The sequence below is a fragment of the Aspergillus ambiguus genome (assembly GCF_047715705.1).
Source record: "Aspergillus ambiguus strain CBS 117.58 unplaced genomic scaffold BDV59scaffold_32, whole genome shotgun sequence".
Classification (NCBI taxonomy): Eukaryota; Fungi; Ascomycota; class Eurotiomycetes; order Eurotiales; family Aspergillaceae; genus Aspergillus; species Aspergillus ambiguus.
The window spans coordinates 166,969-193,800 of NW_027395545.1; the positions used below are offsets into that span (position 1 = coordinate 166,969).

Consider the following 26,832-nt stretch of genomic DNA (forward strand, 5'->3'; position numbering starts at 1 on the left):
TGTACTATATCATTTATATTTTCAAATAAACACTGATCTGAATTTCTACTCGGTATAGTCAGCACGAAGTGATCAGCCCATCCAGATCGCTCCGCCCAATCCGAGCCGTCTGATTTGCCGATTATTCTTCGCCCTCACTTCTTCCTCCTTTCTCTCTCTCTCCCTCTCTTCCTCCTCCATTCCCCTCCTGCTTTTCACCTCCCCCTCCACCATGATACTAAACCCTCTCCATCCACGAGGGCTACTCGCCGCCCTGCTCCTCATCTCCCCCGTTCTGGCTCATGGCGGCCATGAGAATGTCCCCGAAGGTGCCGCCATCTCCGAAGACCCCATTGTACGTGTCCTACACCACATCATCCCGACCTTTTCACCCCCCACTCCCGCTGACTGCCTCGCTAGGACTCGACGTTATGGGTACATATGATACTGATGGGCCTGTCTTTTGGCATTATCTTCCCGTTGGGTATGGTTCTCGGGGTATGTCTCTTTCACCACCCATCAATCGACCGACTACCGCCCCAGGTCGTACCGTACGTCCGTCCATGCTTACCTCCGATCTGTTCATACGGTAGATTGTGCGCTCCCGGTGGCATGTGCCTCTCCAGATTGTCGGAACCGTCGTCGCCGTGGTGGCCTATTTCCTCGGCCACGCCCACAAGGGTCGCCAGTTCTCCAAAAACGTCCACGCCTCTTTCGCAAACACTCTGATGTTCATGTTGGTGGCGCAGGTGGTGATCGGCTTCTATCTCAAACTCCACCTGTCCAAGGGCATCCACGGACGCATCCGCCGCGTTTTCGTCGTCCTCCATGGCGTCCTCGGCAAGGCCATGCCCGTCGCGAGCTGGGTGCAGATGCTCTTCGGCGGCATCACGGCCATGGGCTTCTGTCGCGATGACCACCTCGGCCAGTGCCTGGCGCATTTCATCATGGGCAGCGCCTTCATCGCATACGGCATTCTGCTGACCATCCTTCTGCTCGTCGGCCAGTACTGGCTCCGCCGCACCGGTCGCAGCCAGGAGTTCTTCGATTCGCTCGTCATCGCCGCCTGGGGCTGTGTCAACACCTTCACCGAGCACCGGTGGGGCGGCCCCTGGGTGCACAACGACCTGCAGCATACTACAATGGGCATTGTCTGGTGGTGCGCCGGGTTGCTGGGCATCTGGCTGAGTCGCAGCCGCGACGGCCGCCCCAAGCGCAACCTCATCCCCGCCATCGTCATCGGTCTCACCGGCTACGCCATGTCCGCCCACCCGCAGACCCTGATGATCAGCACTATGATCCACAGCATCTTCGGCTACACCCTGATGGCGGCCGCGCTGACCCGGATCATCGAGATCTCCTTCGTGCTGAGGGACAAGAGCACCGTCAGCCCGGATGGCTCGAACCCCAACAGCTTCCAGTACCTAACCCCCTTCGTAAGTCGCATCCCGCGCGCTGTCGGCCCCGGTCTCGCTCGCTAACAACCTGAAGCTCCTCTATGCCTCCGGATTCCTCTTTATGGGTGCCACCGAGGAACAGATGCAACTGCTGCACGAGGCCGAGATCACCCACGTGTCGTATATCCTGATCCTGTACAGCATCGCCTTCATTCTCTTCCTCTGTAAGTCCAGCTGCACCCGCCGTCGCCTGTCCCGCGCCCCTCTAACCGAATCTAGTCGTCAACGTCCTCCTGCACATCTACGCCGTCCACGCATGGCCCGAATCGGCCAAGCCTTCCCCCTCACGCGAGTCCTTCGAAGCGGAACCGGGCCAGCGTCCCTCGCGGCTCATGAACGGCCATGCGCGTTCGACCTCCGAGGCCCAGCACATCAATGACGCCGAGGCATTTGAGCTCCAGGGCCTCATCTCGGACGAGGAGGACGATGACAACAAAGCGTCGGGCGCCGGGAACCACACGATGGGGCCGCGCAAGGCCGAAGATGAGGAGAGCGCTCCTCTGGTTGGAAAGGACGCTCCGAGCCGATCTTAAAGGGCTCCTGACAACCTCGTGTATGATTTATATTTTGCGTTATTTTCTCGCCATCAACCCTCACCCCAAAAAAGGCACTCTGATATTTTGAAAAAAATAACAATTATAATTCCGGCACCGGTTACCGTCTGGGTTCGTCTTATTTTGTGGCGTTCGGGTCCTCGTGATGTCGTTGTATAGATCTGTCTTGGCGCATGCATGCATATCCATGTCTTTTAACTATATCCTACGAGTGTGCTGGGGTTTTCTCGACCCTTGACAGGTTAATGTACCGAAAAAAAGGTGTAATAAGAATATCACCATCCCAGATTTATTGCATCTATCGTACACGTCGTGAATCTAGCTCGAGACTCTATGTCAAGCCCAAAGAGCAGTTGTAAAAGTACATCTGATACGGCCGTTGGCTCCCCCACGCCTAATTGCTCGGAGGCGGCAGCGATGGGAGAGTCATAGTCGGCCCAGTGACGGGGTCAGCATCCAGCGGGATGGGGTCCGCGACGGGCGGCATGGCGGGGAGGGCATTCTCGACCTCTGGGGGGAAGAAAGGATGGAGCGGGTAGATGGGAGCGAGGGACTTGTCGGCGTCGAAGAGGAGGAGGTTCTGGATGGGCTGTTCGCGGGCACTGAGCACGTTGATGACGTCTTGGGCCAGCTTGCCGCCGACGAAGGCGGCGACGGGGCTTAGCTCGCAGCCGAGGTTCTGGAGGAAGGTGCGCAGGAACTCGGAGTCGAGGGTGGCGATGTCGAGCTTCAGCTCCTGGTGGCGGTCGCGGGTGAGTTTGGTGAAGAGCTCGAGGTCCTGGTGGGAGAAGGTGGGGGTGCGGCCGCCGGAGAGCTTCTGGAACTCCCACAGCGCGCGCAGACAGGTCAGCAGCGGGGTGACCTGGCGGCGGCGGCGCGGAAGTCGGGTGAAGTCGTCCGGGAGCGGGGAGGTGTTGGCCAGGATGAGTGGGGAGTAGGTCTCGCGCTTGGTGACCATCTCGACGACGCGCTCGTTCTCCTTCTTGGTCGTGATTTGGACGATGCTCCGTGTCGGGGTCTCCTGGGTGGCCGGGGCCGAGGGGGCGTTGGAGCGGGACCGCTCGATGACGAAGTCGTGGGTGATGAGGTCCGCGAAGATGAACCCGTAGAAGCCATGCAGGCCTGCGGCGTAGAAGGGGCGGCTGGCGATGCGGCACGCCGCGTTGATGGTCGTGTAGGTTGCGAAGTCAAGCTCCGTCGCGATCGTCACGTCGAACTGCGCGAAGAAGTCGGCCGGCTTGCTGTGGACGTCCTCGGTGTCGATGCGGAGCTGGACCCGCGGGTTCATGGCATGGATTGCGGCCGACGCTGCTTGCGCACGCTGCTCTCTCTCTCTCCCCGGTTAGTGTATGAGATGAGGAGCGGGGGGATTGTAGGCGGCGGGAGGGAGCGCACATTCTGCCCGACTTGGTCTTCTGTTACGAAGAACTGAGCCCCGAGGTCCTCCTCTTTGACGGTCTCATGGTCGATGATGGTCAGAGTCCCGATCCCGGCCAGGACTAGGTTTTTCGCGACCTCGTTGGCGAGCGCTTTGAAGGTGATCAATAGGATGTTGGCGGAGCGAAGTCTGTGAGTGGAACGGAGGGTTTAGTTGGAGCGGACGTGCGACGCTGGAGGGAAGCTCACTTTTCTTGGGCCTTCACACCCCAGAGGCGAATCTGACGATCATAGAGTGCAATTTCGTCTGTTATACGACGCATGACGTATTAGTCGTGACTCGGTTGGGAATTGAGCAGGGACTCACCTGCACTGATCGACTGTGAAGCACTCTGCTGGGTTTCCATGGTCCCAATCAGGGCAACTTGCTCCGGAAAGAGGGGCAGACGAGAAGGAATGAGGGGGTTCAAGAGAATTAATGTAACTAAAGCAACGCTAGAAAGCCAGAGTCTGCGGGACCCAAAGAGGAGTGTGAGAGTAGAGAAGGGATGTGAATGGGAGAGGAGAGAAGTCCGGAGTTGCTGGAGACGATGACATCCTCGTCACGTGCTGCCGATAAACCTCGTCCTCTCGTCCTTATCGGCCCACCATCCTTCTTCATCCCGACTGACTCCACCTTCGTCTCTTCCTTCTGTTGCCTCATGTTCTGTTGTTTCTCCGCTGATTTCTTGTCTCTTCACTCCCCTCTCTTGACCGCCGTCGTTTTCTCTTCTTTGCCTTACCCTGTATCGGTATAGTTTGTTGCTGTCCCCTCCCGCCGCCCACTCCATCCAACTAACCGCGCATATCTTCCCCAGGATGGTACGTTGAGACCTCATTTTTCTTTCATTCTGCGAACAGACCTGCAACTGCCCCGAGTCTCTCCGTTTGAACTTGACAACATTCAAAAGAAGGAACCCTTATCTCATCCCTGACTTGCATGTGTGTTGACTTGTCTGGCCCTGGGCTGTCTGTAGTCGGGAAACTACGACTATCCTCCTGCATCTCGCCGTACCTCCCGTGGAAGCCGTAGCGGAGATCGTCCGTCTCGACCCAATGCAAATCGTCTGCAGCATCTCCGAGATTTGTTGAACTCCGAGCGAGACCGGAACCCTTCCTCCCGTGCATTGGAGACACTGAATCGAGAGATAAACGAGTACCGAACCAGCCACGTCCGGGATCAGCCGAATTTCGAACAGGCCCGTGCTGATGTTGAACGGCAACTTCAGCAATTTCGTTCTCGCGGAGACGAACGCCCTCGTGCTGGTCATGAGGGTCATGCGCTTCCAGATATCCCGCGATTGCCTGCTTTAAACGTCACCGTCGTGAATTCAGGTGCAAGCACCCCGGAGTCCTCCCGGTCAGGCAGTGGGTCTGCCAGGCATCACACAGCCAGAGGAGGCGGTCAAACAGCTCAAGGGGTCGGACACAGTCCGTCCACTTCACTCCTGGACGATCCGATTCCGCATATCGGAACGCCCCCAGTCATGCCTCAGGAGGCTGACGATGACTGTGGCAACGACCGGAGTCGGGTCAAACGTAGAAAGTTGGAGTCAGATGACCATCGAGAAGGTCTCCAAAGCTGCCGCTACGGCCACCAGGGGCAGGTTGTGCCAGGAGCACTCAAGATGGAAGTGGCTAGTTGCGATGGGGGCACCTTTGAACCTGGCGGAGAAAGCTCGTGGCCGGAAAACGTTCTTCGGAACGATTCCTCTGTCTATTGTACCAAGTCTGATCGGTGTAATTTGATCCTCAGACACTGCGGAGAGATGCCGTTTTGCTTGAAGCGAATCGTTATCAAAGCCCCCAAAATCGGCTATGATGCGCCGTATGTTGTACCTTGGGCCGCCATTGGTCTGTGCCTATTACTGAACTTTCCGCTAGGATTCAAGAAGGCATGGTCTTCGTTTCCATGACGTCCGATGAATTGCTCGCCCGAACAGCTCGGTATAACATCCATCACACATCACTTCGGCGCCGGAACCGACGTGGCGCCATGCAGCCTTCAGAGGAATATCTAAATGCCTACCGGACTCCCCTCCAAGCTCTTGAACGGACTCCCCTTTTGGGTTCGGAGGCTCGCTCCGAGTCCGAGACCGATTTCAATGAGCTCGGAGGACCCAATACCGGTGATCCCACGGATCCAATGTCCGAGTTTACTGTATCAACTGAGTACGACGAGCAGTCTGGAAATATCGAATCTTCCGGGATGGAACGTGAAGACCTTCCTTCTATAACACAGATCGAACGGCTCCACATGGACCAGATGGAAGACGATCTCCTCTGTTCAGAAAGTGAAGAGAGCGAGAGCGATGACGATGCAACCTCAACGAGCACGTACAGCCGTCGACGCCGTGAACTGCAAAGGCGGGTGAGGATGATGCGCCGTCAGTACGCCATGGAACGCGAGGGACACCCGAGGCGGCGTCTTATTCCCAGTATAATCCAGCTGGCCGGCTCGCGCGAATCAGATCCAGACCACCAGGTCCTGAAGCCTCATGCAAGATTCTTTATCGAACGAACTAAAAGCATGGTCACTCTCAACTTTGATCCCCCTCCGTATGTTGCGTCCGTTTTGTGAGCTGAAATACTGGCTAATCGCATCTAATACAGTTCTGGAAGATATATTCTTGTCAAGCTGTGGAGCCCTCATAGTGGGGGTAACATTGACATCCAAAGTATTATTGCCCACGGGTTCGCGGGCCCTAGATTTTTCCCTGCCCAACAGGTCAGGTAAACTCAGTCATGATCATTGGGCTGTGCCCGTACATCCTCATAGAGGTTTCTTTCAACTCTGCAAGGGCCTTTATCAGACTAAAGACTGGACCGCGCGTGTAAATTCTATGTGCATAGGTGCATACTGATCCTGTACACCTCAGTGAGACCTCTCTTATGACTTCCATGATTTGTATCAATCTACATACCCAATCCTGCATCACCTCGTCGCTTTCATGCATGTTTGATACATACATACTCTCCCGGGTTCGTCTTTTATATTTATGTACTACAATGAAAGACCATCAAGAAGCAATCGTCAAAGGAATCTTCTGGTCACTGGAGAGGATGGTACTCTGTTCAATTCGAACAAAGACTTTTAAGCCACTCAGCTCATATCACTTCCTTTGTCACAGATGGACCGGCAGGTCTCGTAGAAAAGAAATCCAAAGATAACTATAACAATAGTCAAAACGATGGACCTTGGAACATACGGGGAAACTTGGGGCCATGGAACACGCAACGCTGGCTGTATGAACTTGCTTTGCTGATTGAACTCATCCCGATTACTATCCAAGCAGGAGACGCCAGCGGTTCTTCTTGTATGGCTCTGTCACTTTGCTGGGTAAGAGTTGGATTAGCACACGCAGATAGTAAAACGAGGACTAGAGATTCAAAACTGACAAAAGCAACTAAGCCTAGGTGTAGCTAATGAACGACATTGCCAGCGACTCAACAGGTGAAGAACCGCAAGAACGGAGAGCAGATAACAACATCATCAACAACAAAAGTACTAGTCATGTAAGACACTCTCAGTCTTGCTAGCCTTGGGTCTCTCGTTATCCGGAGTAGGAGAATCTTCAATGACGACATATCCACGGCATATGACTTGCGGCTCGTCCGCAGTAGGATCGAATTACCGACACTCGTGCATAATTAAGGCTGGGAAGTGGACCATCAAGAGGCGGCGACCATTCAGTCTCGGGTCCCAAGTCTCGCAACAGTGCGCAGGCGTAGTCGTTATAATCTCGTGGCCAGGTGGAAAAGTATCACCCAGGCTGTCCAGCCAAGTAACATAGGGAATGCCGTAGTGTGCCAGGGGCTTTAACGCAATTCCCGCCATCTTTTCGTAAATCTCCGCGAGCTCCTTGAGCTTTGCCGGTTTCTCTTTAGGAGGAATGGGTTTCAGAAGCAACTTGAACAGCTCGCTGGAGAGGAGATCTGAAGCAAATCTAGGGAAGGCGGTTTTTCTTCGCTCCTGATGGCACAGCCCAAGCACAACGTCATTGCCTTCTATGTCCGTGACCGCGTTGGCAAGTCGGACGGTATGTGCCCTCCACGCCACAGCATGAATCCTGTTAGCTGCAGGATTGGTTTCTTGAGGAACCCCAAATCTCCATAACTAAGGCCCCAGCACCTTTCACACACTTACTCTGAAGGAATTTGTGGTAAACTTGATTGAGCTGTTCGTTTTCCCCGTCAAAGTACCAGAAAGGATTGTCGAATAACTTGCTCAGGACATCTTTCACGATATACGCGTTCAGAAATATAATTGGAAACTGGACAGCAATTGGTTTAGGCACAAGATCCATCAACGAGTCCAAAGGCTCCTGCACCAGGATTCCCTTGAGGTTGGACACGATTGCGCTCTTTTGGCTTGGTGAAAGGTCCGCCATCTCCTTTCGCGTGATTGCGCGCTTATGGATCCATGCGTCAACCGCCAGTTGCCAGTACGCATAGTCCATCCTCAACTCTTCAGGACCTTCTAGCAGAATCCAATCGCGGTCTAGAGAATTGATCAATGACCGTACATTTTGCACATACGTAGTTACCCCAGATATCCCTTTCCGGGTAGAGGCGCCGTTCAATTTTTGCTCTCCGCTCCGCCAGATCCTCGGCAGTGGGCTCCTTTCCCCAGTCTTTCGCCCTGGAGGTGGAGATCTCCTCCTCCCCGGTGGAAGGAGCATGTTCCACGTTGACAATGAGGGTTGGCTCTGGATGGACTGCTGGAACCTGCTCCGGTTCCGCGGCCAGAGCCTGGTCCTCCTTCAGAGGGGGTAGGTTCATTTCCTGGCGTTTTGGAGGGGGTAACCCAGCTTGCTTGTCGGAAGGAGCCGCGGAGCGTTTCTAAATAGCTGTAAGAGCTTTGAATATGGTTGGTCAAACGGGAGTATTTCCTACCTTTTTGTTGTTCCTTGCCGAAGCCATCATGTTGAAGGAGAGTTAGGGAAGAGACAAGAATGTATCAGTTATAGCACACAAACGAGCGAAGGAAAGTACAAACGCAACGAGAGTTACAAGAGGATGACCGTCTGATAAATAGCACTGTCTCTGATTTCTTTGTCCGGCCGCTGCCGGCAAACAGTGAACGGCTTCTCCCCGACGCCAAACCCCCGAAACCAGGCTCTTTTTGTCATACCCAAACTGCGGACGTATGCGTTTTCCTTCATGGGATGTCTGAGACAGTGTTTAATCCTGGAGAACGTGTGAAAAGATCAGGGAAGAGAAATGGCGGTCGAACGAGCCCCCATATAAGCAAGCAGACCCTCCGGGCGAGAGGGAGAGAAACGGGGAGGTCAACCGTCCTCTTCTCTTGGTCCCGTTTGAGTACTTCATCATCTAATGAGTTCCTGTGACATGATGAGGCCAGAAAAACGGCTCATTGTGGGAATCGATTTTGGTACGACCAAAACATGTCAGAGGAACCTGTTACCGATATCAACATAGAGACGGTGTTGGCTGACGGTTCTATCCAGGGGTTGCATTCCTCGATCTCTCTGAACCCCGTCCAAAAGTTAAGGTTTTAGGAAGGTGGGATCTTCTGCAGCGTTTAGGGGTCATTTTCGTGCCATCACGAATTGGATACAACAATGGTCTCCCGACCTGCCATGAGTACGTGGTCTACCCAGAGGCTGAACTGTCCTCATGGACGAAACTTCTGCTGGACGGAAGGGTCGATGACCTTGAATTCGCACCCAAATCCATGCGAGAATCGTTGGGATCTGGCATTCTACACATCCCCGCGTCACTGTCCCCATTCTTGGTTGTCAGTGACTTCCTGCGATATGTGTGTTATCACATTGGCGATCAGATCCCGAAAGTATACCCCGAAGATATGCGGGTGTTCTACATAATCACGGTCCCAGCGGCCCGGTCACAAGCGACTCGTGATGCTATGGAGAGGGCTGCGCGTGGTGCTGGTTTTGGATCCGCTAAGGGGCGTGAGCACATCATTATCCTCTCTGAGCCAGAAGCTGCAACATTGACGATGCTCTCTCAGAAACGGGCCGCACTTCAGGTTTGTCGGAGACTCCCTTGATTGTTCCTGCGTGCCCAGCTGATGCCCAACTCAGGATGGGAATGGATGGTTGGTATGTGATTGTGGCGGAGGAACCGTGGTAAGCCTGCAGCATCGGTACGAGCTTTGTTTTCTTCATTTGACAACATCACATAGGACGTCACCACTTGTTTCATCTCAAGAGTGACTCCCACGGTAGACTTCAGAGAGATGGCTTCTTCCACTGGTATGTTACGCTATTTATCGTTCACCAGACTGTCAGACTGATCCGCCGCAGGGGGGATATGTGGATCAGCTGCTATAGACTTCGGGTTCCTTCAGCTCCTTTCTCGTGAAATTGGCGATCCTTTTCTGAATTTGCCCCCGGCAGAGATTCGTCCGGGAAATAGACTGATGACATAGTTCCAACAATGCAAGCATAGCTTCCAGGGTACTGAGACAGTGCTGCCAGGCTTTTCTCTGGGTCTCAAATTTCCGGATTGAGCAGTGTGCTCTGACATATACGATGCCTTGATGCAGGAACTCAGGCTTCGCCCCGAAATGATGATGTCGTTATTCAATCCGGTGATCGACCGGATCTATGCGCCGATCCTGGCCCAGATCAGAAGATGTGATAAGCCTATCAACGTCAGTTCATTCCCCACGATACAGATACACGGATTGAATTTCCTAATCATATTACCATGGAATAGAAAATCATCCTGGTTGGCGGCTTCAGTGCGTCCCCCTATCTCCGGTCCAGGCTAAAGACATTACTCCGCCAGAACAATGAAGGCTGCACCGTAATTGCATTGAATGGGCAGTTAGTGTTTGCCTTTATCCCACTTGTGGATTACTAGTCCTAACAGATAAACTTCCAGGCGCCTCGCAGTCGTGCATGGGGCCGTGCTGTATGGGCAGCACTTCACTGATTCAACTTGGACCTGCACCAGGACGTACGGGTAGCCACTACCGATCCCTTCAGACTCCCACATGCGTGGTTGGCACCACCTGTCTCTCTCCAATTGCCAGCTCGAAGGCCACTATGGATCTTGAGAAAGGTATTTACATCATAATAGTTTCTCGTCATGGCACCCCCTAGTAGATACAACTAATTGTTTCAATACAGGGCGATGCCTACAAAGTCAGCCAGCCGAGACACCACGCAATTGAGGCTTACCATATCCACGGTGACACCTTGGTATATGAGGTTGAAGTGTACGAGTGCTCTTTAGTCACACCTCCAGACCGCATTGATCCAAGGAGTACGTCGCATCCCTTCCATCTCTGTTTCGGAGCTAACCAAATATCAGACCAAGAAGTTCAAAAAAGTACGGTGGTGTGCAACTTCAACGACTTGAAGTTGGATGAGTTCTCCCACCGAGTCGTGGAAGGGAAGTTCCTGTATCTCCTCGAAGCAGAGGTCGAGACGACCTTTACCCCTGCTGGTCGGTTACTTCACTTCGTCATGCGCTCACGGGGCAAGGAAGTTGGCCGGGCCCAGCTTGTCCTTCCGACTGAGTAAGGATGTTATTCTTTTTTTTTTTTTTAGAGGTTGGTATTTCGGGATAAATGTTCATTTCCATTAGAAGGCATAGCCCCGAATTTCATTTCTTAGCAAACAACTCCCGGACGAGCGAGTACATTTTAGATTGTTCATATCTTCGTCGTTCTGAAAGTATAGATTTACGGCCTCCATACATACTAGTAAACGTACGACGCATACATAGATCCCACCGTTTCTCTCCAAAACACTCCAGCTACACACCACACCATCCCAGCAATAGCCATCATCCACCACCCGTCCAAACACCCTTTAACCCGACGGGAAATAGCAAAAAGCCACCAGCTGCACAACACCCTTCCCTTCCCCCTCCCCGCCATCGCCATCAATCTCCGTGAACTCGCACAGCCGCCGAAACCCAGACCGCAGCAAAACCTTCTGACTGGGAACGTTGGTCGCCTCCGTGACAGCAATGAGATGCTCGCGGCCGGCGGCGCCCTCAGCCTTCATGCCCCTCTGGACAGTTACCTCACAGTCCGCGCGCGGCAGGGCCGCCCACGCCTGCAGCCACGCGCCCAGGAACTCCGAGGCGAGGCCTTGGCCCCAGCATTCCCTGCGGAGCATGTAGCCTAGCTCAGGCCAACCGTGTTGGCCGGGGTACAGATGGCAGCCGCCCACGCCGAGGAGCTCGTCCGAGTGTCTGGCGCAGATGGCGCAGTTGAACGTTGTAGCGTCGTTTGGCGGAAGGAAGAGGGCTAGCTTTTGGCTGGTTTCGTCGAGGGTTTGGTCGATGCGGCCCGTGGAGGTCCATTTCATCACTTCGGGCTGGGTGCGGAGGACGTGCAGGGCGTCCAAGTCGGTGGGTTGCAGGGGCCGGATGAGGAGCCGGTTGGTGGTGATGATGGGTCGCTCACTGTTGGGAGGGAGCGGGATGATGGGGAGGGGAGCTTTCAGTGTTACGAAGTCGTCTGCTGCGGTGGCTGCTGCCATTCTGCTGTGGTGTTGTTTTCTTCGGTCGTGATATAGATATCCCTGAGCCAATGAGATGATGCCCTTATAGTACACGATGTGCCCAAGAAGGGAAAGAGTGAAGGCATTGAGCTGCCGGTTGGGGTATATATACTGTCTGGTCAAGACTCGGCCTTGAATTGAATCAGTATTCCTCCCAAGATTAATTGAAGAAACTTCCTACAACTGGTGAGCGCATATATCGTATTCTCCCCGCTTTGCCGTGGCTGAGGATACCGTGTGGCTGTGTAGACCCCCCTTTATGCTACCAGTACTGTCCTTAGACCTACGTCTCCCCTAAGATACGATGCAATGTCACGTCAAGGGTTGCAATCATGTTAGGCATACATATATACATGGAAGAGCTCTGCAGAAAGCTTGAGAAGTAAATGAAACGCCAAAACAGGGAGAAAGGGTTAAGCGACAGCGGGATCAACCACGCTATTAAATGGGTGTATAATTGTCAACCTGACCAAGCCGTAGTAGTGCAGGCCGACGTGTCTCAAATCCATGCTCTCTCGTTTCTCGTCTCTCGTGCAAAGATCGTCGAACGCCGAACCTCCCTGGGACATGAATGGAAATAGTTACCAAAAGAAAATACTCCTGAAAGAGAATCCAACTCCAGCCGTAAAAACACTGCAAAAAGAAAGGAAGGTTGTCCGAAAGAGAACCGGCAGCCTTGATGCGAGAATGGCCATCAGCTTTATATGACCACGACGTCACCTTCGGCATCAGCGGGATCAGAGGCCATCATGTCTCCGTATTTGCCTACTGTCATCAGCATTGAATCGTCATCGAGATCGATTGCACTGTCATCGTTATTCGGGCCGTTGAAATTAGCCATGGTCTCAACACCAGTGGCCTTCTCATTTTCACCAGTACTGCTGTTTCCCTGCATTGGCGGCTGGGACTGAGTCACGTCTTCGGCCGAGCTGGTCCGGGGGGCAGAGTCCGGTCTCGACTCTTGCTGGGTCTCCGATGTCATGAATGACTGGTCCTGGACGTCGGGCGCATTTGGATGCTTCATAAGACCATGCTGGCTTAATTCGGCAACGGCATTCCGCAAAGTGCTCGGGGTGTGAAACATGAACCCACCCTTCGCCGCTTGCCATATCATCATTTCATGGAAGAAGACTTTGGTCATCCACCAAGCGCTGAAACTTTGGGCACCTCCCAGAGTCAATCGACGGAGGATGCAGTCCCAGAGAGCGTCTACCCTCTCGATGATACACTGGGAGCGATGGTTGGGGAAAGCTGACGGTAGATTGAGAATGAACGACACCCATTTATCCGGGAAGTTATAATCCTCGCCTGTTGATGTCTCCACTGGGTACTTATGTGCTTGCACATGCTCTTCGAGGTCTGGTCTGGTGAAGAAAGGATGGCAGGCAGGATTCCCGTCCGTGATGGGAGTAAGGAGGGCGCGAATATCATATTTCAAAATCTGTTCGGTCGCCTTTTCCGCGCAACTAGGGATGTTGGCCCGAGAGATCATCTCTTGTGGGTCAACCAGGGTTTTGAAGTCAAACCACATCTGGTTGCGGTTGTCGGGATGACACAGCCAGGCGGCTGCAGCGTTGGCAGACTGGTTCACGTCGAGCATGTGTCTGAGCAAATTGCAAAAGATATGCGCTGGTATTAACCGCGCCACGGAAACATGTACCGGCTGGGCCTTGAACGTTTCCGCAATGTGCGTGGTAAGACGCTGTGAGATGGAGCTAAAAGCATCTAGCACAAGCTTAGGGACAACCTGTGTCGTGAGAGGGGCCACAAAAGCTATCATCTTTTGGTACATGAGCCAGTCGCATTCCTTGATCCATGGAGCAAGGTTAGGATGGGTGAGCAATTTCTGCACCGGGACTGTTAATGTCCCGTGGAAGGCGGAGAAATATCGCAGAAGATTCTTCTCCTTGCAGTATCGGAAGCTGTCTATAACAGAGATACAATGTGAGCGATACAGGGCTGCCAGGGCGGCAGCGACCTTGGAGTCTGTGTTGGCCGGAAGGTAGCCGCTGATATCCGGGAGCTGAAGAGATTCGTTGTCGACCGATGCACCGTCGGACGATGGGAACTGGAGCATTTGATGGAGTACCTTGCCAGCATGACTTCGCACATTCTCGACAGTAACCGAGTGATCACTAGATCGAGACGATGGCTGGCAACCACACGCTAAATTTGAAGGACTGGTTGAGAACCGCGGTGTAAACGACGCGGTAGGTGCAGGGAACACGGCAGTATCGGTGGGAGGCTGTGGCATTGCAGGAACGCGTTTCTGCAATACATTTTCCGTTTTGTTGTCCATAATGCTTTCAGTACCAGTAGGGTTGCTAGGCAATTGGGGGTTCAGCGGTGGGGGTCTTTGTTGTTTCTCTTCGATCACAGTCAAGTCCACATAATGGTACTTCGATTCTCCTCGAACACCGAGTCGCCGCGTCTGAACATTAGGGAAGATAATGCGCACAAGCTTGCCAAAGGAAGCAGGATTCAAGACCGAAACGCGCTCCGTTCCGCATTTCTCTGCGTAGCAACAGTACACACGATCGCGTCTAACCGAACCACTGCTTTTTCTACAGTTTTCCTTCAACCTACAGGCATATCAGCGAAACTCCGGGAACACTACGCACGCGCTGAAAATACTCACCAGATCATTGCAAAGACTTGTTTCACCTTCTCAGCTTTGCCGCCTGCGCCCTCATGTTTGAGAACTTCCGCGGCCATCTGCTTGAGGGTGTACCCCTCATACTGCCGCAAGAGCTTTCGCAGTTCGTTGTCATTTGCGAGGGAGGAGCTAGAACCCTTTTTCTTTTTCCCACCAGCCTCAGACTGTTCATTGTCTTCCATAGCAGGCTCCGGGACGTGATTCTCAATGCCGCTGTCATACATGGATTGATACTGAGGCATTGGTACTGCAGGTAGACCGTGATGAATTCCCGATGATATAGAATGGTGCGACAAGTGATGGCCGTGCATTGCATGATTAGGGAAGTCCTCTGCCCTCGGCATCACGGTGTGATGGGTCTCGTGCAGCGTTGCCTCCAAGGGGGAACCGTTGACCGTGTGGGAGAGCTGATTCCCGAATCGCATTATGATATCCTCGGGGTTTCCGCCAAAGACATTATGACCAGTGGGCTGCGATGGTAAGAATTGCGAAAAGCCATCGGAAATCTGCTGGTCTTGGGTCTGTTGGGTGGTGTTGGAATGGATGCTGGCGGTAGAACCTCTGGATCTGGGTCGTCGACCGTTCCGTGATACCACCGTTTCTGAGCGGGAGCGCATGAGGTCGGCGGTTCCTGGACGACTGTGCGGCGGGATGATTTGTGTTGTCTGCGACGCAGCACTAGAGGCCTGCGAGGCAGCTCGGACTGGTTGGATGGACGCATTAGCAATAGGCTCCATGAAGTTAGGCAATACAGTCAAAAATACGAAAACAAGACGGAAAACCACAAGAAAACGGCCACCCAGCGATCATGGAAAAGCGATATCATGTCCACTTACCCAAATCAGGAGGCATCCTTCTTTTATTAAATCGATCGTGAGTAACTGCCTATAAGTGGGTGTTTGATTTCCGAGCTGGTCGGTAACCACGGGCAATAGCGTCTGTTTTGATGCTCTGCAGCCGCCTCAACCACACGTTCCCACACCGCAGGGAAAATGACCAGAGGCAAAACACGCGAAGACTCGACAAAGGGACGATTTGTCGTCAGAACATCCAACAGAAGATATCGGCAACAGCAGACTCGCTATGGCAAACTCATAGCAGCCGCGGAGGGAGGTTGTTCGCAGTGGTTGATGAAGCTGGAAGGCTGGTAGGAGAGAGAGATAAACAGAGGGTTTCCGTTCCTCAAGCAACGAGCTGTTTTCGCCGGTGGGTCACGTGGTGGTATGCTTAGCTCAGCATTCCGCCCAAACAAACTACTCCTTCGGTCACTCAGTTCTATAGACCGTTAACTCATCGACGGCTCTTCTCTCGACTCCCTCGTCGTGTGCCGTCCCTTGACGCTCGTGGGGCTTTATCAATTGAATGGGATTTTCCCGGTGTCTGCATCTGCCGAGATTGTCGCTGTGAGCCTGGTCATTATCATAACAAAAACAGTCCAAGTACCAGTAAGCAAACTATCACCTCGTCCGCCCTTGCTTGATCGACAATCCTCAATCGAATAATCGAGCTTCAGACTGGTACTCCCGCTCTTAGGAATTCCAGCATCCGCCCGCTCAGGTAAGCTCTTTGCGCCTTTTCCTCATCTTCCTCTTTCATTCGCTCAGCGTGCGCATTCTACTCTCAACAACACCAAGGCTCCGCCGTTTCCTTCGCGCTCCAAAGGACCTGCAGAATCATACAACTGCAGTCTGTCTAATCGCTGCCTGCAGTATTATATGCATGCTCCCCATCTATCCGTTGATCCAAATATGGCGTACGACAACCCCCTGCTTTCCCTACGCATGCGTAAACGGTAACTTGTACAACTCTGCCGGAGAAGAGTAATATCCCAGTCTCATTTCAGAGTGCTACCTAGGCTCTGTTTACTGTCCCTAGTTCTCTGTGAGAGCTTCCTACTGTTTATCTCATCCCCCTTCACCGTCCATGGTCTGTTCCTGTGGCTTAGAGCAACCAGTCGCAGAGCCCGTAGAGCTGTCCCCTTGCGGAACATATTTCCTAGTCCAAGGAGCTGTCGCCTCTTGCACGACCGACGATGGTTCTCACACCAGAAGGTAGTCAGTTATCAAACTGGTGGAAATGTCCGTATCCTTATGTGCTTAGGAGTAGCTGTTCTATTTGTCGGCAATGGACAGCCTCTAATCTGGTATACTCCTATTTCAGCACTCCCGCTGGAAGTGCGATTGGTTAAATGAGTGCCATTAAATTATTCAAACCTGGATGCCTCGTTCTCCTAGTCAGGCCTACATTAACATTCCAAACAATGCAACCACAGAATAAGTAGGTATCCCGATTTCTTTCCACGGGACTGAAAGATTAAGATCCCGTTGGAAAACCATGCCAGAGAGAGAACCCTCTAGGAAGCTGTCAATTAATAAGCCAGCTCAATGATAATTACACCATAGACCTCATCCTAATGTGCTATGGTCCTTGACTATGATTGCCGTTTCCCAAGGCCGGATCTTCGGTTCATCGTCGCGGCAATAGAACAATACGCTCGGCAAGTTTGCACCTTTGCTTCATAAATTTTGCAAACACAGCGATAAAACAAGATATATAAAATTTACATCAGGAACCTAATTACTTCCTAGCATCTCTAAACAAAGGAGGAAACAAAAGTGATGGGAAAAGTACAGATGTGTCAAGGAGGTCGTCTAGTAGATCAAGGTGTAACCCAGCCAGCTCCCTGACGTTGTTGAGCACACGGCAAGTATCAGAGAACAAATTACCTTGCGCACGAAATCAATCATACATGCTGCTGGGAATTCAAACAAACCGCCACGCTTCCGGATTCGAGCTTAGACCAGATCGCGCTTGACGAACTCAGCGAGCAGAGCCTTGCCGAGACCAGCCGGGCTACGCTCAACAACCACACCAGCATCCTGGAGAGCAGAGATCTTGGAGTCGGCACCACCCTTGCCACCGCTGACGATAGCACCAGCGTGACCCATACGGCGGCCGGGGGGAGCGCTGATACCAGCGATGAAGCTGACAGCGGGCTTGTTGTGGACGTTGTTGGCCTTGAGGAACTCGGCGGCATCCTCCTCAGCGCTACCACCGATCTCACCGATCATGATGATACCATCAGTCTCGGGGTCCTCGAGGAAGATCTTGAGGCAATCGATGAAGTTGGTACCGGAGAAAGGATCACCACCGATACCGACGACGAGGGACTGACCCAGACCAGCCTGGGTGGTCTGGTTCACGGCCTCATAGGTGAGGGTACCGGAACGGGAGACGATACCAACACGGCCACGCTTGTGGATGAAGCCAGGCATGATACCGATCTTGCATTGGCCCTAAATCAAGCAAACACACCACGATTAGTGCGGGTCCCAGCCTCACATGATCGATTTCGCAAAGGTGGGGGAAACATACAGGGGCGATGATACCGGGGCAGTTGGGTCCAACCAGACGAGTCTTGTTCTGGGTCTTGAGCATGTCCGTGATACGGACCATGTCTGTTGAAAAATTCAGTCAGTTTTTCGACGGACGCCAACTCAGGGGCGATGGAGAGGATCGCACCATGCTGAGGGATACCCTCGGTAATACTGTCGATAGATGATTAGTCGCGATAGTAAATGGGGCGTCTGTCAGGCCAAAAACGTACCAGACGGCGAGGGGAACCTCGGCCTCAAGAGCCTCCTCGATACCCTTGGCAGCAAGGGGAGGGCTAGAAAAACGTCAGTTCAGCTATTCACAACTCCTCCACGTTGTCCACAGGTTCCATACGGGACGAAGATAGCAGAAGCGGTGGCACCGGTCTCGCTCACGGCATCCCGCACGTTAGCGAAAACGGGACGGTCGAGGTGCATCGTGCCGGCCTTCTTCGGGTTGGTGCCACCAACAACCTTGGTGCCTAGGGGACATGTAAGCGACAGGGTTCAGACAATCCAGCAAGGCGATTGCCGAAAGAGGTCGAGCAGGAGAAGAAGTACCATAGGCAATAGCTTGTTCGGCGTGGAAACTGCGCAAAGACAAAAACGCAACGTCAGCACCCGGCACGAAATCACGAAGTCGCTCGGAGTCAACGGGGAGAAGACATACGTGCCCTGCTTTCCAGTGAAACCCTGGAAGATCACCTTGGTATCGGAGTTGATGCGAAGGTTCTTGATAGTCTCGGAGTAGGGAGAGGCACCCTGGGCATAACCACGACGCTGCACATTGCGAAGGGCGGAAATGGTGTTACGACGGAAGGCCTGCATGGCGAAAAGGAGAGGAGCTGAAGAGAAAACGGACTGAGTAGGGTATAGAAGAAAAAGGAGGAGAGGAGAGTGGAGGAGGAATGGGGGGTGGTTGTGGAAGTGTTGGTAGATAGAAGGGAAGAAGAATAATCGGTATAGCAGGGTCAACCAACGCGCTCCGGGGAGGAAGTTTGTCGGGACAAGCCTTTAAGCGGATCCGATTTGTCGCGGGCGGTCGGTTGCTCCCTCGGTCTTCGACTACGGCTAGAGAACATTATAGGGAGTATTGGGCTTCTACGGCGATCGGATGGTCCGCGTATGGTCCATCGAGTTCGGCTTTTCTCGACTATGGAATTCTTCCGGTTGGAAACCTTCTGCCCTCTACAGAAGTCTGTCTGGAGGGCAAAAATATGGTGGTGAAGGAGTCATGCCTTGGTGCCTGAGGACGTACACAGAAACCGGCAGAAAAAAAGGCGGTGAATCAACAAAATGCGTCAAGATTGAAACAATTCGGATGAGGATACCAACTCCCACCGTCAGACTGTGGCGTCTTCTCTCTATTGACCTCAAGACTGTGCTAAGCTTCTAAGATAACTTACAGTCGCACCTCTCGCAAATCCATCTGCACACATCGGCCCTCCCACCCTCTTCACCATGGCCACGGCCACCATGACCATGCCGCCACCGGCATCCAACAAGTCCAAGAACAGCGCAAAGCTTCTCCCGGAGAATGAACGGTATATGAGGGCTTGTTCGGACATCGCCAATGCTTTGATTCAGGAATATGAATCCCACACCGATCCCACGAAACCAAAGAAGGATATCAATCTCAACAAATTGCGGGGTCAAATCGCAAAGAAGCACAGTCTCGCGACTCAACCCCCTCTTACAGCCATTATCGCTGCGGTTCCAGAACACTACAAGAAGTACATCCTTCCCAAGCTTATTGCAAAGCCGATCCGTATGTCGCCTCTCCCGTCTTCTTCGCCTGCGGTGAAAACCTCTCTAATCCGTCTTCAGGAACGTCGTCCGGCATCGCGGTCGTTGCGGTCATGAGCAAGCCCCACCGGTGCCCTCACATCGCCTACACCGGTAACATCTGCGTCTACTGTCCAGGGGGTCCCGATTCCGATTTTGAGTATTCGACTCAGTCCTACACAGGCTATGAGCCTACATCGATGCGCGCGATCCGTGCTCGCTACGACCCTTTTGAGCAGGCCCGAGGACGAGTAGACCAACTGAAATCCCTCGGTCACAGTGTCGACAAGGTGGAATATATCATCATGGGAGGCACTTTCATGTCCCTTCCCTCCGACTACCGCGAGTCCTTCATCGCGCAACTACACAATGCACTGAGTGGATACCAGACCGACAACGTCGATGAGGCCGTTCTCGCCGGTGAAATGAGCAACGTGAAGTGCGTGGGTATCACCATCGAAACGCGACCCGACTACTGTCTCGATACCCATCTGAGTGACATGCTCCGCTACGGCTGCACCCGCCTCGAAATCGGTGTCCAGAGTCTCTACGAAGACGTCGCCCGGGACACAAACCGCGGCCACACCGTCGCCGCCGTCGCCGAGACATTCAAGTTCGCCAAAGACGCCGGCTTCAAGGTCGTCAGCCACATGATGCCCGATCTCCCCAATGTCGGCATGGAGCGCGATCTCTTCCAGTTCCAGGAATACTTCGAGAACCCCGCCTTCCGCACCGACGGCTTGAAGATCTACCCGACACTGGTCATCCGCGGCACCGGTCTTTACGAGCTTTGGCGCACCGGCCGCTACAAGAACTACACGCCCAACGCGCTGATCGACATTGTCGCCCGCATCCTGGCCCTCGTTCCCCCCTGGACCCGCATCTACCGCGTGCAGCGCGATATCCCCATGCCTCTCGTGACGTCCGGTGTGGAGAACGGCAACCTGCGAGAGCTTGCCCTGGCGCGGATGAAGGACTTTGGCACGACGTGCCGCGACGTGCGCACCCGCGAAGTTGGCGTCAACGAAGTCAAGAACAAGATCCGGCCGTCGCAGATCGAACTGGTGCGCCGCGACTACACGGCCAACGGCGGCTGGGAGACCTTCCTCGCCTACGAAGACCCCAAGCAGGATATTCTCATCGGTCTGCTGCGTCTGCGCAAGTGCAGCCCCACCCACACCTTCCGGCCCGAGTTCACCGGCCAGCAGACCAGCATCGTGCGAGAGCTGCACGTCTACGGCTCGGCCGTACCACTGCATGGTCGTGATGCGCGCAAATTCCAGCACCGAGGCTTCGGTACCCTCCTGATGGAGGAGGCCGAGCGCATCGCCCGCGAGGAACATGGCAGCCGCAAGATCAGCGTGATATCCGGCGTTGGTGTCCGCAGCTATTACGCCCGTCTCGGATACACCCTGGACGGACCCTACATGTCGAAGATGTTGGACCCGATCGAGGACGAAGAGTTATAATGGTGGCATCGAAAACTTCATGATATGACCTTATGATGCACAGAATACTCCTAAGAACAAAAGTTTTGGTCGATTCAGTATCCGGCATGGGCGTTGGCGTTGGTTTGCGGCTTTCCCCCGGTGGCTCTTTTCGCATCTCAGGCGTTGCACAGGTAGATGGATATACACACATCCCCCTTGTGGACCTCACGCTTTTCCTTTCCATCTACGGATTACCGATCTAGTGGTTGTGAGGTAAAATTTCTATAAATAAAGACACGCTATATACATACAAACTACATCTGGTGGATGGTTGACGGAATCCAGAATCAGCAATGGGTTTATCTATTGAAACCACACATAATCACCCCACTAATCCATGGTTCAGAACTGACGGAGACACAAGGGATAAGAATAACAGTAGGAGCAGCCGATGGAAACACCTGCCCCGTCAGCACAGTCAATGCTACTGACGAGGTGCCATGACTGTCTCCCGGTCAGGGGAAGAGGGCAATCGGATATAACGGATGGAGTATTTCATGATCGATGGAGAGGATGTAGGTAGAGAGAATCGATTTAACTGAGCGATATGGCGCCCCCTCGGCGACTCTTCATGTGGAGATAGGCTTGGAAAGAACAGAAGACGAAGAAGCACTGGAGATACATTAGCAACCCTGAGATCTTTACACCGGCCGAACGAGGTGAAATCCGTAACGTACAGCGTATATCACAACAGCGCTGAAGATCGAGGCAGCAACTGCGCCGCCATCCTCAGGTTCTCCTTCCGAGCCGGTGAAGCCGTGGTGTTCACGCTAGAAATTTCCCCCGTCAGTATTTTTGTCATGAAATTCATCCCGCACCGACTCGGTGGTATCGCGATCCGATAGACCACTCGACGACTGTCGGTTTGCTGATAGGAGACGCACCTGAAACAGCGATCCGAGGACGGAAAGGATGACGATGGCAAAGAGAGAGATGACCACACTGCAACACGACACATATTGTCAGCGACTGTTTGCATTGACCGGCGAAATTCTGACTGGGAGTAGTACCAGGACCACGCATTTAAGAGGGACACGACAGGCTTCATCTTGATGTCGGAGGGGCGCTGCGATGGGTTCAACGGTCGGAAGGCGTCGGGAGTAGTGGAACCTCGTAGGGAAGTCGTCGGATAGTTGAGAAGAGTGGAGTGTATTGAGTAAGGGAGCGATGATAAGGGTAAGTTCTCTCCGAGGAAATGAGCGTTGGGGGCAGAAGCAGGAAGAAGGGCAGAGTGGTGACGATGGATGTTCGCAGTGCTGGCGGGAATGAGTTGAGCTCCGGTTGCAATCCCCTAAGCCGCATTTGGCAATTCAGATCGCCGCCCTGCATTTGGCCAGCATCCATAGTACTTCGTACCTGATACTCTGGCATTGTCCATGCTACTTGTTTAAAGAAGTAAACAAGACTATGGTTGCTCCGCTATACATTCTAACCCAATTTTCTAGTGTTTTCCTTTTTACTACTCAGAATTTGCAAGTTTGTACGGAGGAAACCTTGGAAAGATATATACATGCGTAGTCATTCTACTACATCAACATCAGCTCAAGAACTAACATCCTCAGTGATTCTGATTCCACCGAATACACTCGTCAAATGTCACACCAGAGCCACCAAATATATCCAAAGCGCTTCCAATGGTCAGGTCAATCTTGCCTTGACTACTGGCATGGACTTTCTCAAGGTCCTGTAGACTGCGCGCACCCCCTGCATACGTAACCGGGATCGAGCACCACTGAGCCAACTTAGACACCAGCTCTTCGTCAATGCCCTGCTGAAGACCCTCAACGTCGGCCGCATGGATCAGGAATTCGGAGCAGTACGGCTCCAGCATGGAGATAGATTCTGTCTCGCGGTCAACAAAGCAACCTCACGCACGGCGAAAATCCTTCCACATACCTTGGTTGATCTCCATCTCCGTAATAGTCTGCCACCGGTTCATGGCAACAAACCAGGTGTTGTCTTTCCGGCGACAACTCAGGTCCAAGACCAGCTTCGACCGGTCCCCTCCGAGCGCAGCCAGGACGGCCTCTAGGCGTTCACGAGAGAACTTGCCCTCTGGGAAGAGGAACGATGTGATGATAACCTATCCAGGCCCACTAAGTATTAGGACTTTGCGATATAGTCATAGAAACAACGAAACCATAGTGTTTAGAGACCACTGCACGCACCTTCTCAGCGCCCTGATCAATCCAGTACTGGGCATTTTTGTCCGTGATTCCCCCAGCAACTTGCAGCCCCCCAGGCCATGTACTGAGCGACTCCTTCGCTGCCGCATCATTTCCCGGTCCCAGCATCACCACATGGCCCCCACGCAAACCATGCTTCTGGTACAGTCCGGCATAGTGGCTGGCGGGAAGCTTGGATACATAATTCGTCTTCAAATCTGCGGCGTCATTGCTCAAAGTCCCGCCGACAATCTGCTTCACTTGGCCCGAATGCAGGTCAATACAAGGCCGGAATTTCGTCATCCTGGGCAGGCCAATTGGTCTTCCAGACGGTTGATGCGCTGGGGTTTTCATCGTGGTGGGAAATCCACGAGGGGTAGGCCTATCTTATCGCACGTGATCCGGAGATAGACCGCCAAAAAAAAAATCCCGTCATTGTAGCAACGCTAGCATGTTTGGACCTTGCCAACCTGACGAACACCACGGCAGATAGGAAGATGATTGGAAAACGGAAGAGAGACACGTCTATTGTGTCCCGCTCAACGACAAAAGACGAGACGGAGGACTCTCCAGCCGCCCTTGACGCCTCTGCTCAAGATGTTTTCCGGAAATTTTTTGAAGCTCAATTCCAGCCGCTAGAAGTGCCCAAGAATCGGGTGGCATTCGTGGAAAAATCTGAGGAGGATGAGGTCGATGAAGAAGACACGTCGGAAGGTAGTGATACGGGGTCTGAATGGGGAGGTCTCTCTGGGGAGGAAGGAGAATCTCCTGCGGTGGAGGTGATCTCCTATGCCGACTCGTCTGCAAAGACCGAAACACCGTTGGATAAAAAGGCCCGCAAGGCTTTTATGGTATGTCTCGAGCTGCCTATACATGTTTCTACAGGTAAAAGTACTGCATTAACACTGTCAACGCTAGACTTCAAAACCACCATCCTTTCCAGAGAAGCCGACGAGTACAAAGCGTACCCCTTCGAAGGAGGAAGATGAGGAATCAAGCGACGCTGCCGATGCGGACGATTTGAAGAACGATCTTGCACTCCAGCGACTGCTCAAAGAATCCCATCTCCTAGAATCCGGGTCGGACCTTGCCCCTACTGGAAAAAATCGCCTGAAGGCCCTGGACCTTCGAATGCAGTCACTCGGGGCCAAATCATCCCTCTACCACCAGAAGATGCCGTCGTCGCATCGACGAGGAATCAAAGCGAAGGCTGACAAGAAAGAGCAAAAGCGACGTCTGGAGGCCAAGGAGAATGGAATTGTTTTGGAGAAGCCGGCCCAACAGTCAAAGGCCAGCGCTGGACGACGAGATCGTGGTGTCGGAGGGCCTACTATTGGCAAATTCGCGGGCGGTACTTTGAATCTCAGCAAACGCGACCTGTCTGCAGTCCAGAAACCCCAACGGACAGGCAAAGGGAAGAGCCGAGGACGGCGTTAATCGTCCCACAGCAAACTTGGATGGCACTCGCTCAAGCTAAGGTGGAACGGATCCTCTACGCTGTGCTCTCCTAGGATCGAATCGGCTCTGGGACACGCAAGCCTTCTTTCAAACCATACGCCCATGAAACTGATGGCTCGCCCTTTTCACATGGGGAGACGACTTGCTCCTGACCGCTCTTTCCGGCCTTCCGCCGCTGGTGGCGATATACACCGGAGGCTGGTCTCTGGCTTGCGCTAGCTTGAGCGATAGGATACATACAACCCCTCACGTAAAGAAGCCATTGATCGCCCAGGATGATATCCCCTAGAGCCTAAGAACTATGGGCTCACCCTGATACTCCTAGCGTGAGCCTTGCAAACTTTAAACTAAGCCATACGGAGTAGGGTGGCTTTCGTTCTTCCGAGCGCACGTTCTGCGCTTGAGGATTGCCCTGTTCGCTGTTCCAGATCTGGAGAATTCTCCGATTGAGGCTTCTACGGGGATGTCTGGGATAGGGGCTTTTAGTCCTGAAACAGAGACATTCCTTTCAAGGCTCTTATTCTCACATTCGGCGAAAGCACGACCCTTCAGTCACGAGGAGGATTCTTTGACTTTCTGATATGGTAGGCTAATGCACAGTGTACATCACACAGCAATTTGTACATATTTTAACTGGCTGGATACATTGGAATTATCACGTTCAGTAGCCCTGGGTGTTGTTTCATCCGTAGACGAGGATAAAACGATGACAGAACGGTTCGTACTAACGGGCTGCTATGCACTGTCCCTCAGTTCACGGCTATCTCCTTGGCCTTTGACAAAATCCAAGATAATCAGCGTGCTTTTTGATTCTTCTATATTAAGAGTCTTCTTCTAGAGTTCGCCTAGACTAGTCTAGAAAGGTGCCATGTCTCAGTCCGCTCCATGACACCTCCGCTCCGCTCTCATGAAGGTTCCACCCAGGCTCTCCTTGTGAGGACCTTGTCTCAGCTTGTCAATGGTACCTGCATGAACAATATCTCGGAGGCACTTCTGAGGGACCGGCAGAAGAAAGTGGATGGAGGCTAATTGACTCAAACAAGCAGGTAGTTACTATGATAGTGCTGACCTATCCACGTTGGCAACCGCAGGATGAGACCCCCAGCCGATCATCTCCCAAACCAAGCAAGCTTAAACAACCGATGGAAGACTAGCCCCGTACGGACCCTCCGACGTGGATGGATGCCACCCGGCGCGCCATGTGCAGACTGCAAACCGTCAGGTGGGAGGAAACACACATTAGCGGTTTCAGATTCTGCAAGCAACCATTCGCAGCAGTGCATCGGATCAGATGCGGCTAATCACGAGTCAGGAACATACCTCCCAGGCACAGACAGAGGGATCGATGAGGTCAACGCGGAGAGGGGTAACCATGGTTGGGGGATCGAGGCAAGAGATTGAACTAAGCCTGCCCTGGCTGCTGCTTCGTATCGGATGCGGATTTGTTCCCCCGGGTCAGACGTGGAGCGTCGAAATCCCTGTCCTTAAGCATGGGGAATATTCGGCAAACGCAACATGGTGTTGCTCGTTGTGATTCTGGTGTATGTGTACAGAGGGCATGCGTAATCGCAGCCGTTAGTGCTAGATCGCTTTCTTGGCGGCTAAAAGTCGCAGGATACGGAGTGCGCAGTACTGCGTACACCACATTGTGGATGGTGTTGAACACTATGGGAGATGCTATGGCCGTGATGACAATGGGATGAGGTACATTGCGTCGCCTGAGCGCCTTTTGATCGTTCCACAGATACTCCCTACTGCAGCAACCGAACTCACATCCGGCGGTTTCTCCTCGAGTCATCTTTCAAGGTTCGGGTGGAGAGGCAAGCAACGGACGGAGGAGTATCCCGGCCTGACCGGCGAGTGAAAATTAGGGGGGATTAGTCTCCGTCCTGGTGGGAGCCTCGAACTAGGGCCTCCTAAGGGGCTTGACGGTGCCCGGATGTTTATCACACTCCGGGATAGTCTGGCCTAGGAAAAAGAAAACGGGAACA

The 26,832-nt window shown here is 53.1% G+C and overlaps 13 protein-coding genes across 13 annotated transcripts; 5 read left to right on the plus strand and 8 right to left on the minus strand.

Moving 5' to 3' along the window:
• Positions 1 to 167: 167 nt before the first annotated feature.
• On the plus strand, positions 168 to 2,255 carry BDV59DRAFT_184538 (Ytp1 family protein). The gene is made up of 5 exons (XM_073690697.1): positions 168 to 334; positions 400 to 477; positions 573 to 1,415; positions 1,471 to 1,600; positions 1,656 to 2,255. Exons 1-5 carry the CDS (start codon positions 212 to 214, stop codon positions 1,967 to 1,969), a joined length of 1,488 nt encoding a protein of 495 aa, XP_073545210.1. The 5' UTR covers positions 168 to 211; the 3' UTR covers positions 1,970 to 2,255.
• Positions 2,256 to 3,920, minus strand: BDV59DRAFT_184540 (E1 ubiquitin-activating protein AOS1). Its single transcript, XM_073690698.1, has 4 exons — positions 3,735 to 3,920; positions 3,617 to 3,674; positions 3,386 to 3,557; positions 2,256 to 3,311 (listed from the first exon to the last, which is right to left on the minus strand). Exons 1-4 carry the CDS (start codon positions 3,772 to 3,774, stop codon positions 2,385 to 2,387), a joined length of 1,197 nt encoding a protein of 398 aa, XP_073545211.1. The 5' UTR covers positions 3,775 to 3,920; the 3' UTR covers positions 2,256 to 2,384.
• A 111-nt stretch (positions 3,921 to 4,031) lies between these two features.
• Positions 4,032 to 6,505, plus strand: BDV59DRAFT_184541 (uncharacterized protein). Its single transcript, XM_073690699.1, has 4 exons — positions 4,032 to 4,228; positions 4,384 to 5,234; positions 5,291 to 5,965; positions 6,020 to 6,505. Exons 1-4 carry the CDS (start codon positions 4,226 to 4,228, stop codon positions 6,141 to 6,143), a joined length of 1,653 nt encoding a protein of 550 aa, XP_073545212.1. The 5' UTR covers positions 4,032 to 4,225; the 3' UTR covers positions 6,144 to 6,505.
• A 532-nt stretch (positions 6,506 to 7,037) lies between these two features.
• On the minus strand, positions 7,038 to 8,329 carry BDV59DRAFT_204408 (uncharacterized protein; the record flags this gene model as incomplete). The annotated part of the gene is made up of 4 exons (XM_073694460.1): positions 7,038 to 7,483; positions 7,554 to 7,907; positions 7,954 to 8,248; positions 8,303 to 8,329. 4 exons carry the CDS (start codon positions 8,327 to 8,329, stop codon positions 7,038 to 7,040), a joined length of 1,122 nt encoding a protein of 373 aa, XP_073545213.1.
• A 432-nt stretch (positions 8,330 to 8,761) lies between these two features.
• On the plus strand, positions 8,762 to 10,923 carry BDV59DRAFT_204409 (uncharacterized protein; the record flags this gene model as incomplete). The annotated part of the gene is made up of 5 exons (XM_073694461.1): positions 8,762 to 8,801; positions 8,878 to 9,419; positions 9,475 to 9,492; positions 10,528 to 10,663; positions 10,712 to 10,923. 5 exons carry the CDS (start codon positions 8,762 to 8,764, stop codon positions 10,921 to 10,923), a joined length of 948 nt encoding a protein of 315 aa, XP_073545214.1.
• A 289-nt stretch (positions 10,924 to 11,212) lies between these two features.
• Positions 11,213 to 12,159, minus strand: BDV59DRAFT_184545 (GNAT family N-acetyltransferase; the record flags this gene model as incomplete). The annotated part of the gene is made up of 1 exon (XM_073690700.1): positions 11,213 to 12,159. The coding sequence occupies exon 1, from the start codon at positions 11,890 to 11,892 to the stop codon at positions 11,215 to 11,217; it is 678 nt and encodes a 225-aa protein (XP_073545215.1). The 5' UTR covers positions 11,893 to 12,159.
• A 65-nt stretch (positions 12,160 to 12,224) lies between these two features.
• On the minus strand, positions 12,225 to 15,714 carry BDV59DRAFT_94228 (RFX family transcription factor). Its single transcript, XM_073697376.1, has 3 exons — positions 15,406 to 15,714; positions 14,552 to 15,272; positions 12,225 to 14,495 (listed from the first exon to the last, which is right to left on the minus strand). Exons 1-3 carry the CDS (start codon positions 15,419 to 15,421, stop codon positions 12,614 to 12,616), a joined length of 2,619 nt encoding a protein of 872 aa, XP_073545216.1. The 5' UTR covers positions 15,422 to 15,714; the 3' UTR covers positions 12,225 to 12,613.
• Positions 15,715 to 17,033: 1,319 nt separating this feature from the next.
• On the minus strand, positions 17,034 to 18,934 carry BDV59DRAFT_184549 (succinate--CoA ligase (GDP-forming) subunit alpha). Its single transcript, XM_073690701.1, has 7 exons — positions 18,614 to 18,934; positions 18,505 to 18,533; positions 18,299 to 18,425; positions 18,177 to 18,239; positions 18,092 to 18,117; positions 17,945 to 18,027; positions 17,034 to 17,865 (listed from the first exon to the last, which is right to left on the minus strand). The coding sequence occupies exons 1-7, from the start codon at positions 18,769 to 18,771 to the stop codon at positions 17,365 to 17,367; spliced, it is 987 nt and encodes a 328-aa protein (XP_073545217.1). The 5' UTR covers positions 18,772 to 18,934; the 3' UTR covers positions 17,034 to 17,364.
• A 485-nt stretch (positions 18,935 to 19,419) lies between these two features.
• On the plus strand, positions 19,420 to 21,197 carry BDV59DRAFT_194998 (Elongator subunit ELP3; the record flags this gene model as incomplete). The annotated part of the gene is made up of 2 exons (XM_073692482.1): positions 19,420 to 19,711; positions 19,771 to 21,197. The coding sequence occupies 2 exons, from the start codon at positions 19,420 to 19,422 to the stop codon at positions 21,195 to 21,197; spliced, it is 1,719 nt and encodes a 572-aa protein (XP_073545218.1).
• Positions 21,198 to 21,432: 235 nt separating this feature from the next.
• On the minus strand, positions 21,433 to 22,444 carry BDV59DRAFT_184553 (uncharacterized protein). The gene is made up of 4 exons (XM_073690702.1): positions 22,229 to 22,444; positions 22,103 to 22,160; positions 21,896 to 21,988; positions 21,433 to 21,830 (listed from the first exon to the last, which is right to left on the minus strand). Exons 1-4 carry the CDS (start codon positions 22,264 to 22,266, stop codon positions 21,753 to 21,755), a joined length of 267 nt encoding a protein of 88 aa, XP_073545219.1. The 5' UTR covers positions 22,267 to 22,444; the 3' UTR covers positions 21,433 to 21,752.
• A 332-nt stretch (positions 22,445 to 22,776) lies between these two features.
• BDV59DRAFT_204415 (1-(5-phosphoribosyl)-5- ((5-phosphoribosylamino)methylideneamino)imidazole-4-carboxamide isomerase HIS6) lies at positions 22,777 to 23,686 on the minus strand (the record flags this gene model as incomplete). Its single annotated transcript, XM_073694462.1, has 3 exons — positions 22,777 to 23,060; positions 23,115 to 23,301; positions 23,387 to 23,686. The coding sequence occupies 3 exons, from the start codon at positions 23,684 to 23,686 to the stop codon at positions 22,777 to 22,779; spliced, it is 771 nt and encodes a 256-aa protein (XP_073545220.1).
• A 147-nt stretch (positions 23,687 to 23,833) lies between these two features.
• BDV59DRAFT_94292 (uncharacterized protein) lies at positions 23,834 to 24,855 on the plus strand. The gene is made up of 2 exons (XM_073697377.1): positions 23,834 to 24,234; positions 24,302 to 24,855. Exons 1-2 carry the CDS (start codon positions 23,881 to 23,883, stop codon positions 24,818 to 24,820), a joined length of 873 nt encoding a protein of 290 aa, XP_073545221.1. The 5' UTR covers positions 23,834 to 23,880; the 3' UTR covers positions 24,821 to 24,855.
• A 749-nt stretch (positions 24,856 to 25,604) lies between these two features.
• On the minus strand, positions 25,605 to 26,675 carry BDV59DRAFT_184557 (uncharacterized protein). The gene has a single exon (XM_073690703.1). It carries the CDS (start codon positions 26,637 to 26,639, stop codon positions 26,244 to 26,246), a length of 396 nt encoding a protein of 131 aa, XP_073545222.1. The 5' UTR covers positions 26,640 to 26,675; the 3' UTR covers positions 25,605 to 26,243.
• Positions 26,676 to 26,832: the final 157 nt, after the last annotated feature.

Coding starts and splice junctions, on each gene's coding strand:
- BDV59DRAFT_184541 (XM_073690699.1), top strand. Junction 5,235..5,290: donor AAAATCGGCTATGATGCGCC/GTATGTTGTACC, acceptor ACTTTCCGCTAG/GATTCAAGAAGGCATGGTCT. Junction 5,966..6,019: donor CTCAACTTTGATCCCCCTCC/GTATGTTGCGTC, acceptor CATCTAATACAG/TTCTGGAAGATATATTCTTG.
- BDV59DRAFT_184538 (XM_073690697.1), top strand. CDS start 212: ATGATACTAAACCCTCTCCATCCACGAGGGCTACTCGCCGCCCTGCTC. Junction 335..399: donor CCATCTCCGAAGACCCCATT/GTACGTGTCCTA, acceptor CTGCCTCGCTAG/GACTCGACGTTATGGGTACA. Junction 1,601..1,655: donor CGCCTTCATTCTCTTCCTCT/GTAAGTCCAGCT, acceptor AACCGAATCTAG/TCGTCAACGTCCTCCTGCAC.
- BDV59DRAFT_94228 (XM_073697376.1), bottom strand. Junction 14,496..14,551: donor CAAGTCTTTGCAATGATCTG/GTGAGTATTTTC, acceptor ATATGCCTGTAG/GTTGAAGGAAAACTGTAGAA.
- BDV59DRAFT_184557 (XM_073690703.1), bottom strand. CDS start 26,639: ATGACTCGAGGAGAAACCGCCGGATGTGAGTTCGGTTGCTGCAGTAGG.
- BDV59DRAFT_94292 (XM_073697377.1), top strand. CDS start 23,881: ATGATTGGAAAACGGAAGAGAGACACGTCTATTGTGTCCCGCTCAACG. Junction 24,235..24,301: donor AGGCCCGCAAGGCTTTTATG/GTATGTCTCGAG, acceptor TGTCAACGCTAG/ACTTCAAAACCACCATCCTT.
- BDV59DRAFT_184553 (XM_073690702.1), bottom strand. CDS start 22,266: ATGAAGCCTGTCGTGTCCCTCTTAAATGCGTGGTCCTG. Junction 21,989..22,102: donor TCCTCGGATCGCTGTTTCAG/GTGCGTCTCCTA, acceptor GGAAATTTCTAG/CGTGAACACCACGGCTTCAC. Junction 21,831..21,895: donor GCGCTGTTGTGATATACGCT/GTACGTTACGGA, acceptor ATGTATCTCCAG/TGCTTCTTCGTCTTCTGTTC.
- BDV59DRAFT_184549 (XM_073690701.1), bottom strand. CDS start 18,771: ATGCAGGCCTTCCGTCGTAACACCATTTCCGCCCTTCGCAATGTGCAG. Junction 18,240..18,298: donor GCTTCTGCTATCTTCGTCCC/GTATGGAACCTG, acceptor ACGTTTTTCTAG/CCCTCCCCTTGCTGCCAAGG. Junction 18,028..18,091: donor CGAGGGTATCCCTCAGCATG/GTGCGATCCTCT, acceptor ATTTTTCAACAG/ACATGGTCCGTATCACGGAC.
- BDV59DRAFT_184540 (XM_073690698.1), bottom strand. CDS start 3,774: ATGGAAACCCAGCAGAGTGCTTCACAGTCGATCAGTGCAG. Junction 3,558..3,616: donor GGTGTGAAGGCCCAAGAAAA/GTGAGCTTCCCT, acceptor TTCCACTCACAG/ACTTCGCTCCGCCAACATCC. Junction 3,312..3,385: donor AAGACCAAGTCGGGCAGAAT/GTGCGCTCCCTC, acceptor GAGAGAGAGCAG/CGTGCGCAAGCAGCGTCGGC.